Source organism: Arachis hypogaea, chromosome 19 (assembly GCF_003086295.3).
Source record: "Arachis hypogaea cultivar Tifrunner chromosome 19, arahy.Tifrunner.gnm2.J5K5, whole genome shotgun sequence".
Taxonomy (NCBI): Eukaryota; Viridiplantae; Streptophyta; class Magnoliopsida; order Fabales; family Fabaceae; genus Arachis; species Arachis hypogaea.
Window position 1 is genome coordinate 46,402,999 of NC_092054.1, and position 13,894 is coordinate 46,416,892.

Below are 13,894 nucleotides of genomic sequence, written 5' to 3' on the forward strand. Positions count from 1 at the left end.
CGAATGTGTGATAAGGAAAACTCCAGATGATGCGACCGCGTGACCCACGCGGACGCGTGACAGGCGCCACGCACCAGAAATTACAGAAAATACTCCCAGCGATTTCTAAAACCCTTTTTGGCCCAGATCCAAGTCCAGAAAGCACAGATTGGAGGTTATGAAGTGGGGAAATGCATCCATTCAGGGGGAGGTCTCCAATTATTTACTTTTCATAGTTTAGATGTAGTTTTTAGAGAGAGAGGTTCTCTCCTCTCTCTTAGGTTTTATGATTAGGATTTCTTGTTATTTCAATTTAGTATTCCGACTCTTTATCAGGTTCAATATTCCTTTTGCTTTATATTCCTCTTTTATTTTCAGATATTTTAATGCTTTCCTTTAATTACTTTTGTTGCCAAATTGGCTTATGAACCATTCATGTTTAGATTTGATTTTCTATTTAATATAATTTGAGGTATTTCAGAATTATGATTGCTTTCCTTTATTTACATTGATAATTTGTATTTTCTTCCTCTTGGCTTTGGTTGATTAATTGGCAACTCTTGAGTTATCAAAATCAACGTGATTGATAATTTTTGTCTGTGCTAATTGAATTGAACTTCAATAAACTCCAGTCCTTTCTTAGGAATTGACTAGGACCTAAGGATCAAACTAATTGGTCCACTTGACCTTCCTTTGCTTTAGCAAAGGCTAACTAAGTGGGATTAAAACTCAATTCTCATCACCATTGATAAGGACAACTAGGATAGGACTTCCAATTTCGCATACCTTGCCAAGAGTTTATTTTACAGTTATTTATTTATTTTATTTGTCATTTAAATTATTTGTTCCTTACTTTCAAAACTCCCAATTATTTGTTCCAATTATTTGTTCCTTTGATACTTTATTTTTGGATTATGATATTTCAATTATGACTTGGATTATGACTTTTGGATCATGTACGAATTAAAAATCATCTTATGATGTTTGATTTATGATTATGCCTTCTGGTTATTACGAGATTTTTAAATGAGTTTCGAAAATATCACTTTAAATTGGTAGTTTCAATCTTATTTTAAAAAGCATAAAATTGTCATCATAATTAGGTACAAACGGTGGTTAAAAACTGCCATTTTAAACACAAAAGATGCCATTATAACCTGGTAAAAACGGCGGCTAGAAACTGCCATTTTAACACAAAAGATGCCATTATAACCTGGTAAAAATGGTGGTTATAATGGTAAAAACGGCGGTTTCCAGCCGCCATTTTAAACAGAAGTGATGCCACAACATCCTGGTAAAAACGGCGGTTACAACTGCCATTTTGAACAAAGGAAAAACCGCCATTTTATCCGGAAATAATGGCGGTTACAAACCGCCATTTTAACCCTAAAAAAATCGCCGTATTATCCATAGGTTATTACGGCGGTTTTCTGAAAACCGCCGTAATAACCAGAATGGCGCCCAGAATAACGACGTTTCTTGGAGGCGCCAGTTTTGGTCATAATGGCGGTTCTAACCGCTGTAATTCCCCAAAATAACCACCATTTTAACCCTATTTTTTTGTAGTGATACGTTTAAATTTTAAATTCAAATCTTAAATCATTACCATTTTAATTAATTAATTAGTTATTAAAAAAATGACTTGATTCAAAAAATTGGGATGTTACCGATAGTGAGTGAGAGGTGAAATGAAGGAGGAAGGAGATGCTAATTGCTAAGGGTTAGGGTTCTTTGGGGCCAGATTGAGAGATTGGTGATTCATTGAGAATGGGCTTGGCTTGGGATTGGATTAGCAAAGATTTAGGGTTAGATTTTTTTTTAAGGATTTAATTGTAATTTTAAAATTTTGTGGATTTAAATGTCTGAAAAATAAAAAAGTTAAAGATATATTTATTATTTTGATAAAAAAATTAAATATGATTTGGTTCAAATTATACAAACCGATTGAATTCAATCGGATCTGATAATTATAATAAATCGATTTTATTTTGGTCTATTCAAAATATTTTGTTGTTCAGTTTAATAATTCGTCCAATAATAATATGACACACATAACGTCTTTAAAAAAAGACATTACTGATATCTTTATCAGAGTGGCCGCAGTATCATTTTTGTTTATTGTAAACTTTCTTTTTTGAACAAATCAATTAATATCGATGTGTGGTTAGTTGGCTTTTTCTATCTTGATGCTAGAGAAATTATTAAAAGAGGTGGTGGCTAAGCAAAAATTGCAGACCCTCAATCATAGAAGTCTTAAAAAAGATCTCAAATCAAAATTACAAGTAGATGTGCCATTGATCCTATATGGGATCGAATCGCATTGGATCAGAAAGCATATCAGATCAGTGGGTTGGTGGCTACTAGAAAACCAATAATATAAAATTAAGGTTGCTAGAGCTGCAATAATTAGTAATACTAGTTGGGTAGATGCAGCTGCAATCATCAATGGTTGAAATTGAAATTCTATAGTCAATATGATAATAGCACTCAAAGATATAATCTTTTTTTATCAATTTAAGTTATTAAAACAAATTAATAATTTTATAATATAATATTAAATTTTTTATAATAAAAAATTAAAATTCAATACTCATTGGTTTTTAAAAAAATTTATTGCAAGACAAATAAAAAAAAGAAATGTCTATACAAAATTTACACATGTTACCTGACATATGAGTTGAGAGACTAACAAACTAACCATTTAGTTACTAAATAGCTGAATTAGTTAGCTAGTGAAGATATTTATCACAAAGTGGTTAGAGTAGAGCACTATCAGCTGCTATGCGTGTGTATGATAATATAGTGTGTGCGTGAATCTAACAAATGAGTTGAACTTAACTCATTATATCTATGCTTGTATATAAGGCTTGTCATGCCTCACAGTTAGTTGAGTTTTGCCATTTTTTGATTCAAGTCACATTTCCATCTTTCTCTTCTCTGTTTTTCTCTGAACCTGCACATTCTCTTGCTACTTTCACCACATCTTCAACATGGTGCGGTGAGCGTGGACCCAAAGAGGGTAGTATGTGCAAGAAGCAAGGAATTGAGGAAGGAAAAACTTGATCTCTGTGCCTCAATCATCAATTTGAAGAGCACAGAACTCCAATTTCACAAATCAGTAAAATTAGGGGAGAGATGGCAGAACCATTCGCTGCGAACTCAGGTTCGTCACATTTTGCGGTAGAGTTACAAAGAATTACTGAACTTCTGAATCAAATCGCGTCAATTCAAGCCCAACTAACTCGGAACAGCGCCAATTCGAGTCAAGATCCAACAAACCCTTACTTTCTTCATCCTTTTGAGAGCGCCGGTACTCCTCTTATCCCTATTATTCTGGATGGCAAGAACTATGGCTCTTGGAGTAGATCAATGTTATTAGCATTGAAATCTAAAAATAAATTGAAATTCATAGATGGTAGTTTACCAAAGCCTGATGAAAATGATAGTGTGTTCAAATCTTGGGAAAGATGCAATACCTACGTCGTAGCTTGGATAAACCTCTCGTTAAGCCCTAGCATTTCACAATCGGTAATATGGATGAACGTTGCTAGCGACCTATGGAATGACCTAAAATGCAGGTATTATCATGGTGATAGATTTCGGGTGGCAGAATTACACGAGGAGTTTTATGCAGTTAACAAGGAGACGTGGATGTCACAACCTATTTCACTAAATTGAGATCAATTTGGGAAGACATAGAAAATTTCAGGATGATTCCTTCATGTGAATGTGGAAAGAATTGCAAGTGTGTTTAGGTGTTGTGAGAAGATACAAGTCTGAGGATCAAGTTACCCGTTTCTTGAGGGGTTTGAACGACCAGTACTCGGCTGTAAGGTCCCAAATTATGCTCATGGATCCCCTCCCCGATATCCACACAGCTCTTTCAATGCTCTCTCAGCAGGAAAGACAGCAACATAGCTTGGAACCTATCTCAACTGATAGACTCGTGGCATACTCTGCAACTTTCTCAAACACTATGGACTTCAGTCAGAATAGAGGGAGAGGAAGAGGTAGAGGAGGTAAGCAACAAGCTGGAGGGAGAGGTGGTCGAGGAAGACAACAAGAAAGAATACAGTGTTCACACTGTGAAAAATTGGGACACACCATAGAGACATGCTATAAAAAGCATGGCCTTCCACCACACTTGAGGCAAAGGAATGGTGGAGAAGCTGCTGTAAACATAATGGCCACAGCAGATACTGAGGTTGCAAATGGAGAACTCAGTATGCAGTTGGGAGAGTCCGAGACTTCCAATTCTGGATTTACTGCAGAACAGAAGGAAGCTTTGTTGGCATTGCTTCACACGCATGAACTAAGGAACATTCATAGTACCAGCCAAATTGTGACTTCACAGCAATCACCACCTCATCAAGGTAATTTGGTGCATGTTTTGCATTTCAAAACAAGTGTTAAAGCCCTAAACATTTCAAAACAAAAGTGCAAATGCTGGGTAATCGATACGGGTGCTACAGATCACGTATCATATACCTTGGATGATTTTCAAAGCTATCAACAAATAGATCCAATTATTGTGAAACTATGGTTCTTACACTACAAGCAGTATAATTGGAACTATTATATTTTCTGAAAAATTGTATTTGAAAAATGCATTATACATTCCTTCATTCAATTTCAGGCTAATTTCAGTATCCAAGCTTACAGCCACACTACATTGCACTATGAACTTTTCTAAAAAATTGTGTGAGATATAGGACTGCAGCTCCTTGAGGATGATTGGCAAAGCTGAGATTGTTGGAGGCCTCTACACACTCAATAAGGAACATTCATTGCATACAAATTCTGCACCATACATCATGAGCATTCAAGGCACTCAGGATAGAAGTCTTTGGCATTGTAGGTTAGGGCATCCATCATTAAATAGCTTGAAATCAATACAAAAAATTTATCATTTCACTACTTGTAATGACACTGAGATGTTACCCTGCAACGCTTGCCACTTGGCAAAGCAAAGAAAGCTGCCATTTGCAGCAAGTAATAAGATTGCATCATATTGCCTAGAACTCATTCATGTAGATATATGGGGACCTTTGTCTATTTTGTCCACAGGGGGTCACAGGTATGTTTTAACAATAGTGGATGACAAGTCTAGGTACACTTGGTTGTATTTCATGAAAGCTAAATCAGAAGCCACAAATTTGTTAAAATCTTTTGTCAACTTCGCTAAAACATAATTCAATCAAACTGTAAAAAAGGTGAGAACTGACAATGGACCAGAATTTTTAATGCCAGATTACTATGCATCCAGTGGCATAATTCATCAAAGAACATGTGTTGAGACCCCTCAACAAAATGGTATTGTTGAGAGGAAACACCAACATGTTCTTGCTGTAACCGGGCCCTCTTATTTCACTCAAACATTCCTAAGTGCTACTGGAATTATGCCACTGCACATGCAATTCACTTGATAAATAGGCTGCCATCTATTTTCTTAAAAAATCAGTCACCCTACCAGATTTTGCACCATTCCTTGCCCCCTATATCACAGTTGAAAGTCTTTGGGTGTTTAGCATATGCTAACACCATTATGGCAAGGAGAAAAAAACTTGACCCAAGGGCAAGGAAGTGCACTTTTTTGGGATATAGGGAAGGCATTAAAGGTTTTATTCTGTTAGTCTCTCAACTCATATGTCAGGTAACAACACAAATTAAAAGAAACTATTGTACCAATAGTTAGTATAATAATGTATCCTTTTCTTTTATTATTTTAAACTTTGGAGACATTATTCATTGTAATAACATCAAACTTTAAGCCCCGATCGGATTCATGTTTCGAGAAAACAATTGATGAAGGTCAGAAAAGCAGTTGGAAAACTTTGAATTAAAAACAGGGATCATAACACTATTCGAATATGTGAGTACTCATTTTATTCTTATCTGTTTAGGATAAATAATTATTTATTTTAGTGTGGGGTAGACTTTTAGTGGACAGAGACTTGTAATTTGGTTTGTGTTTGATCTGGTTTAATCTGATCTGTTATAAAATAGATATAGATTCAAATTCTTATAAAAGTTTTATTATGCCAAATTCAGTCTCACTAATTAGTCTTATTAACCTGTCTGAACCTGTTAATACATAATTATATATATAAATAATTTTTTATTATTAACAAAATTATAAAATATTTTAAATTTATTATATTTAATTATAAATAATTTTGTATATTTTAAATACTTTAAAATTTAAAAATTCTTATAAATATTAAATATGATATTTTACATATAAATATGTTTATTAAAAAATATTTTTTTTAAATAATATTTTTATTTTTGTAAAAAAAAAATTTTGCAGGCCTTTTAACAGGCTTCAGGCTAGACCAGGCTAAATAATAGGCCAGACTTAGTACTTTAAAAAAAGCTTATAGCATGCTGCAAGCCAAGCTCAGGTCAATCAACTACATGACAGATCAGGCCTGTTAAGAGCAAAGCTTGGCTTAGCCTAGCCTGTAGAGTTAGGTTTAGATAATACTCGTCTCGGTATATATATATAATATGTAATATATATAAAATTATTAATAGTATTATATCATATGTAAGTTTTTATTTTAATTTATATTATGTATGTGTGATGATGGTTATATAAATTTTAAAATTTAATTTTATTTGTTAAATTTTAATAATTATAGGAGTGAATAAAAATAGAATAGACCCCATAAATAAATTAGAGTTTAACTTTTTACTATTATAAACAGAAATGAAATAATTTCTATACGAATGATTGTAGATTAAAACAGAATTAGATAAGACAAAAACTCACCTTTACTCACTATATTGTCACTCCTAATTAAAGGATGAACTTGTTATTAATTATTGATTAACTCATACAAATTGAACCGTACCGTTATAAGTAGTTCTTACCATCTAACTCCCAATAATTCATGAGTCATATTGACGATAGAATTGACACCAAAACCAGGCCAATCACTATTTGGAAAAAAACCAATCGTCATAAACGAGATTTTTATGTTAATTATCATTATTAAGATTTCGAAATAATATATGAAATAGATAAATAATTTGAATAGAAAATTAGTTGAATGGAAACACCATTCTGTGTGCACCATCCTTAATTAAAATGGAGTGTAATTTTATTTTGTATGTGCTGTTTTTAAGATAGTCATACACATTTTGTTCCAACTTTTTATTTATGTACATTCTGAATATTAATCATTTTTTTATACATATTTAAATAAAAAAAGGCTATATATTGAATAACAAATAAAGAAAGAAATTTAGAATTAGTGCATCTCCTTAAATATCTACCGATTTGTTTCTCTACGCAGTGGTGCACATGGAAGGTATGTTGTTTGAAATTGTAACCAAGTTTGTTGAACGTTTTATCCATTTAGAGAAAGAAGGGGGGGGGGGGGGGGAATTTTATGACCCTTTAAATTAAATTGGACCTTTATACATTGAAATTGTATTTATTTTCCAAATAAAACATAAAATGTTAAGAAAAAATACAAGTAAAAGAAACAAATTCTTGATAGCTAGTATTTGCTTTTTTACCTAAGACTCACACAGGAAGGAGAAAGAGTAGATAATCTGAAATTAAAATGAGATATATGATACTTAATTACTAAGTTGTGGGTTTAATTACGTTTTAATGAATTGTTATTCATCACTTATAGTTTAAAATATTATTATCTATTAAATTTTTATTTGTTTTCTTAGATTTTTAAATAGTTGAGTTATATATTTATAGTTAATATAACAATAACATAAATGATATAACACATAAATAAATATTATTTAAAGATTTTTTGGAATAGAAAATCACCTAAAAATATTTTACTAACGTTTAATATATAGTTATTATTAATGTTAAAAACTTTATAAAAACTTATATTATTGATATTATCAAATATGTACATAAATAACTAATTTCACATTTATTATTTATTCAAAAGAATGAATTGATTAAAAGCATTACAGTGGTAGGCTTTCGCTATAAAGCAACACTAAAGCTCATTTAATATTAGGTTCTAGAATGGCCGTCAACAAAATCTGCTACAGAATTCTTGCGTTTTACGCAAACAATGAGGACCCTAGGATACACAAGTTAAGGTGGAGAGACCTATACCAGACAGAATTTAATGATAAGTAAATGGTTAAATTAGTCTATAAAAAATTATTATTTTTAAAATTAATTTTTGAAAGATTTTTTTAATTAAATTTATTTTTTAAAAATATTAAATTAATAATGTTAATTTTTCTGTCAATTTTTTAATTGATGGTGTCAAAATTTATTAATATGGCATGTTAAGTGATACTCCAACGCATAATTATGAATCTTAATTTACTATTAACATAATAAGTTTATGAAATTAGATCATATCAAAGCCTAATTGAGAAAAAAACTTGAGTCATTGAGATCCTTCAATTTGGGGTTGATTTGATTTAATTTCATAAACTAATTATGTTAATAGTCAATTAAAATTACTAAGTGTGTGTTTTGATGTTACTCAACATACAACATCAATAAAATTTGATGCCACTAGCAATGGAAGTGACAAAAAAACTAACATGACTACTTTAAAATCTTTAAAGGACGAATTTGATTAAAAAAACTTTCGGAGACTAATTTAAAGAACGAATAATCTTTCAGAGACTAATTTAACTATTTACTCGAAATAGAATACTCTAAAGGAAAGATAAATAATGAAACCAGGACCAAATTAACAGATGACGATTGAGAACAAACAAGCATAAAGGAAAGATATTAATGAAACCAGGATCAAATTAGCTACACAAAATTAAGGCAAATTCAAACCGTGCACGAGATGAAGGGTGGTGTATGTTAGTTACTACTATTATTATTGTTCTGAGGTTATACCTGAAACGAAAGTGGATATGAGCCTAAGCATGAGGTTCAGACTCTTTTGGATGAAGGTGCTGACTTGTTTGCCGAAATAATAGATTGTCTGACGTTCATTACAAGAAAAATACTGAGTATTGTCGGATTTAGTATTAGAAAGTAGCGGCGGATTTACTGTCTCAAACGGTGTCGAATTGATAAGGTTATATAATTACCGTCAGATTTAAGTTTCCAATGGTAACTTCGCCGGTAATATTTGGAGGGAAACAAAAATATATTGGCGTGTCTTTTAGAGTTGGATTTACCATCGGAAAAATCCGAGGGTAACTCAACTTACTAAAATGATACGTTTTGGTGATCCACTATGGTTCACCATCGAATTTTTCCAATAATAAATCCAACGATAACTAGGACGTAAATTAATAGTGCGAATCCTCTTCCCCTCATTCGAATTTCACCATTTCTCTCACTTCTTCCACTCTCTCCATCACCGCCGTCGATACACTACAAGAAAACAGCTCTATTGCCACGCTTTTAAAGCGTGGCGAAAAGCTGAAAAAAGCGTAGCGATAGCTTTTCGCCACGCTTTTTGAGCTACCGCCACACTTTTGGTGACATATCGCCACGCTTTTTCTTTTGCCACGCTTTTTACAAATGGCCACCCGTTAAAGCGTGATCGTATGTGGGAGATATGGTCACACTTTAAGAGCATGGCCATATAGGAGATATGGCCATGCTTTTGAAGCGTGGCAATAGAAAGAGATATGGCCACACTTTCAAAGCGTGGCGATAGAGAGAGATATGGCCACGCTTTCAAAGTGTGGCGATAGAGAGAGATATGGCCATGCTTTTGAAGCGTGGCGATAGCGAGATATGGCCACGCTTTAAAAGCGTGGCCATAGCCAGAGATACGGCCACGCTTTAAAAACGTGGCAATAGCCTTATAAAATTTAAAAAAAAAATCTTCTCTGATTTTTACCTTCATCGATACAAAATATAAATTTTTCGGTTCTTTTTTATTACCAAACATATAAATATAGTATGCAATTTTTATTACAAGACAAATCAAATAATAATTAGTGACATACATAATTTTTGCTATAATTATTTTATACATTAAAAAACTAATACTCAAATACAAAATAAATCTCCAGTTCAAATTCCAAAACTAAAAACTGAAGAAAAATACAAAAACAATACAACTTCTAAGATTGTTGTTGAGGAGTTTGGTGATAGCTTCTAAGATTTCAAATCTGATGCTAGAGTACCCTTGAAGAAGGGTGTTGACCCTCACAAGCATTGCTGCTCTCGTTGCTGATTTTGGCAAGATATGGGATAACTCACTTTCATGGTCAAATATTGCACAATTCAAAATCTTGTTCAAAAATCACCCAGGAGAACTATATTAGCAAAGCAAATGTCTAAATTAATTACTAATACTTATTTTAATATCAAAGGGCTAAATTAATATACAACATTTTTGAAGAGCACACATAATTCAAAATATTTACTAGAAGAATATGCAGAAACAAGCAAATACTTCCCATAACGATAAATATCGAAAAATTAGAATTTCAATAAAACACTTTTCATCAGGAGGGGAAAAACATTAATTTTTTTTAGGTATTGCTATAGTAATGTCTTTGACAATTTTGCTATAGAAATAACAAACAAGCAAAGGTCTAAAAAAAAAGTACCAGGGGGGACCAGAGAAGAATTGCAATTGAAGCAGCCAAAGGAACTGTTTTCTGAATAGCATTGAATGAAGGAAGACAAGAAAAGGACAAAGAATCTCTTCTAGACACCGCAATTTGGAACTTCTTTTGACGGTTGCTACAATATTGAACATTACCCCGGCTTTTAGTCCTGTAGCAGTGGTTCTAGCTCCACCATGATGCACCTGCATTTTGTGCAGAAATTAAATTATCTCCAGTTGATCACTGGCGTGATAAGCATTTTTTATTCTTTTTCTTTCCCAAATAACCCTGGAAGTGTAAATTTCGACTCACCATGGCGGAACATTGAGGAAACAACCAGTCATGAGGGCATCCTTCTAGAAGGAAAACATTATCAGGAACTTCTGTCACTGCATAATGGAACAAAATAACTATCCCAAACACAAGATGGAAGTGACACTGATCATGATCTAATTGCTGAACAAAGTGCTGATGACAAACCAAATCATTCTGCAAAATATGTCCATAAAAGTATTACTTTTACTTTTGATAATAGACTTCTATAAGAATCTGTAACTTTCTCAACAATTATGAATCATTTTCAAATATATTTCATGCCACCAGGCTAAAGCAATTTACAGTTATATCATGCATGATACGTGTTCAGAAACAAACCTGTCCAAGAGTTACAGGAAGGAGTCTTCCGGTGGGAGGTCTAGGCCGGCTGCCGCCTAGAGTACGAGATGAGAATGCACTGCTATATATCAGTCTCCATCTTCCTTGCAATTTATCGAGGTCAGCCGAGAGATCAACTAGTCCTCCGGCAGCTTCGAGTTCCTTAGCCACAGCATCCTCCTTTCTCAAATTATCCTCATTTGTAGCAAGACCTCTATTCAGCCCAGAAACAGCACTCTGCATAATAATTCCGCAAGTATTAAAAGCCAAATCCTAGAACAAACATAAACTAAACAAAAAGTAGCAATGAACATGATAATAATTAGAATTCTAGAACCCTAGCACTCTGCATAAAAGAGCTTGTTACCAAATTCAATCTTGTTTAATAAGACAGTAAGACATTGTTAGATGTATTGTTGGATATGTATCATCCTCACCTTTTGGAACTAAGACTTAGCTATTATAAAAACATGACACTTTCATGCAACAAAAGAAGCAATTTATGGTGAAATTAGAATCCAAAAAGGAAGAGTCTGCCAAAGTACCAACTAAGGAAGAAAAAAGTTATTTAACAAACAATTCTTCAAATTGGCAGTTAAAAAGAATCAACCTCTCCCAAACAAGAGTACAAGACAGTTCTCCAACTTCATGTTAAAGATTAAAAATAAGGCCTTGAAATTCAACTCAAGGAAATGGGTGTATTAAAAAATTAATATAAAGTGGAAATAAGAATTGAAGGAATGAAAAACCTGCTTACCTGGCAATATCCATAAGGAGGAGTCCCAGCAATATCTGCACATTCTGAGTACTCCACAGAAACAAAAAACAGGATATGACACACCTTTAGCTAAATTTTAATCATCATTTGCAAACGAAAAAGAAAAGATAAGCAAACTAAGGTAATTCATTGAGATTGGTATAAAACAAGACATTAAGCCCCGTTCCACCAAAACAAAGGTAAAGAAACTAAGAGCTTAATAAAAGATTCTAATGCAGACAAAAATATCCCCAAACAAAGAAGTTAAAATAAAATAAAATAAAATAAAAGTACCTTTCCCACAAACCCTCCAATCAAATAAAAGGAACTGAAACTTGAAAATATGGTAGTTGGTGTGAAATAATGTAACTAATGACGCCAACCAGCTTTTGATGATCCTTTGAAAAAAAACGGGAAAAAAAAAACAGAAGCAACTCCTACCAACCCACACCAGTAGCAACAGCAGCAGGAGTAAATAAGGAGAGCCTTTCTTTGATGAGAGGGCATTTAAGTCCCACTCCTAAGAGAAGAACACCACTCCCTTCTACACATTGATTACCACCACAAAAAAATAAGAGAGAGCCTCTGAAAGTTTCTGAACCATTAGAAACTGTTTTCAATGGAACTTGAAGTGTGTCAAGATCTCAAAACTGTTTTCTTTGTGCAAGCCTCATCATGCTCCTCTTTCCCTCTGGAGAAGGAATCACTGCACAAAAAAAAAAAAAAAAAACCATTGAGTTTAATTTAACACATTCAAAAAGTTTAAGCAATTGGAGAATATAATCAATATAAAACACGTTGATCAAAATTTGTAACGAATATATAGTTACTTACCTCTTCCAAGATCCCTGGTGGAATTTCCTGTTACCGTTAAACAAGCCAATCTTTCACACATCCTCTGCAGCACGGCAAGCCATTTCTGAGCTCCAAATGCCATTCCATTATAAACAAGATTCTGGAAAAGACAATGAACCGGAGTTTTGTCTTTGATCTCTACATGTTCAACCCAAGTCACCTGATAATAACAATAACCTATTAGCAGAGTGAGTAATATGCATGTTATGACAATATCAAAGTATAGCCAAATTTGAATTTTTACCTTGGAGTATCCATTAGGCATGTCCTGAATGAAGCAACCGAAGGAAGGCGATGAGATCGGAACGGCAGAGCAAAGTGATTGTCCTGTGGAAAATCATAGGAAACATCACTCCGATTGTTCACAACAGGTGATTCAGTAGCTAGGGTTCCTAAATTCGACCCCTTCGGAGGTTTATTTGAACTCTTCATCACGCCACGCTGAGACTCAGTTTTGCAAGGCGATTCGCTAGCTCGTTCTTCTCCCTCTGACGCCATCCCTTGTTGTCCTTGTTCATTTCCACCTTCGCCGCCTTCTGAATCCTTCTCTTTCGGGAGAAGTTCCAACGCTCCCTTCGTGACAGCTTCGGGCTCCCTCCGTGACAGACGGTGAGCGCCAAGGGAGTCACCATCAAATCCTCAAATCCTCAAAATGGCACAGCGAGGGTGGGGATCTGAGCTCTTCTCCTCAAATCCTCAAAATAGCGCAGCGAGGGAAGGTTGCCAAAGTTGAGACTGACGGTGTAAGAGTTGAGAGTGAGAGAGTCTCGATGAAGGGTGGGGATCTGTTGGCAAAGTTTTAGGTTAGGATTCAGGGGTTATTGGGTTTGGGGCGGGTTATTAGGTTTTTCTTTTTAAAACCTTTTGGCCACGCTTTTAAAGCATGCCAAAAGAGTATCAGGATATGGTCACGCTTTAAAAGCGTGGCAAAAGAACACCAGGATATGGCCACGCTTTATAAACGTTACTGTAGTGAAACTCTGTTGCCACGCTTTCAAAACGTCCCTGTTTTTGTCTATGGCCATGCTTTTGAAGCGTGGCAGAAAAAAACGTGGTTGTATCTCTATTCAACTGCCACCCTTACAAAAGCGTGGCCATTGACCCTTTTCGCCACGC

The 13,894-nt window shown here is 34.0% G+C and overlaps 1 protein-coding gene across 1 annotated transcript; it reads left to right on the forward strand.

Moving 5' to 3' along the window:
* Positions 1-3,114: 3,114 nt before the first annotated feature.
* LOC112778312 (uncharacterized) lies at positions 3,115-3,657 on the forward strand. Its single transcript, XM_025822643.1, has one exon. It carries the CDS (start codon positions 3,115-3,117, stop codon positions 3,655-3,657), a length of 543 nt encoding a protein of 180 aa, XP_025678428.1.
* The last annotated feature ends 10,237 nt before the right edge of the window (positions 3,658-13,894 follow it).

What these genes read in the sequence shown, in the direction of transcription:
- LOC112778312 (XM_025822643.1), top strand. Translation starts at nt 3,115, where the DNA reads ATGGCAGAACCATTCGCTGCGAACTCAGGTTCGTCACATTTTGCGGTA.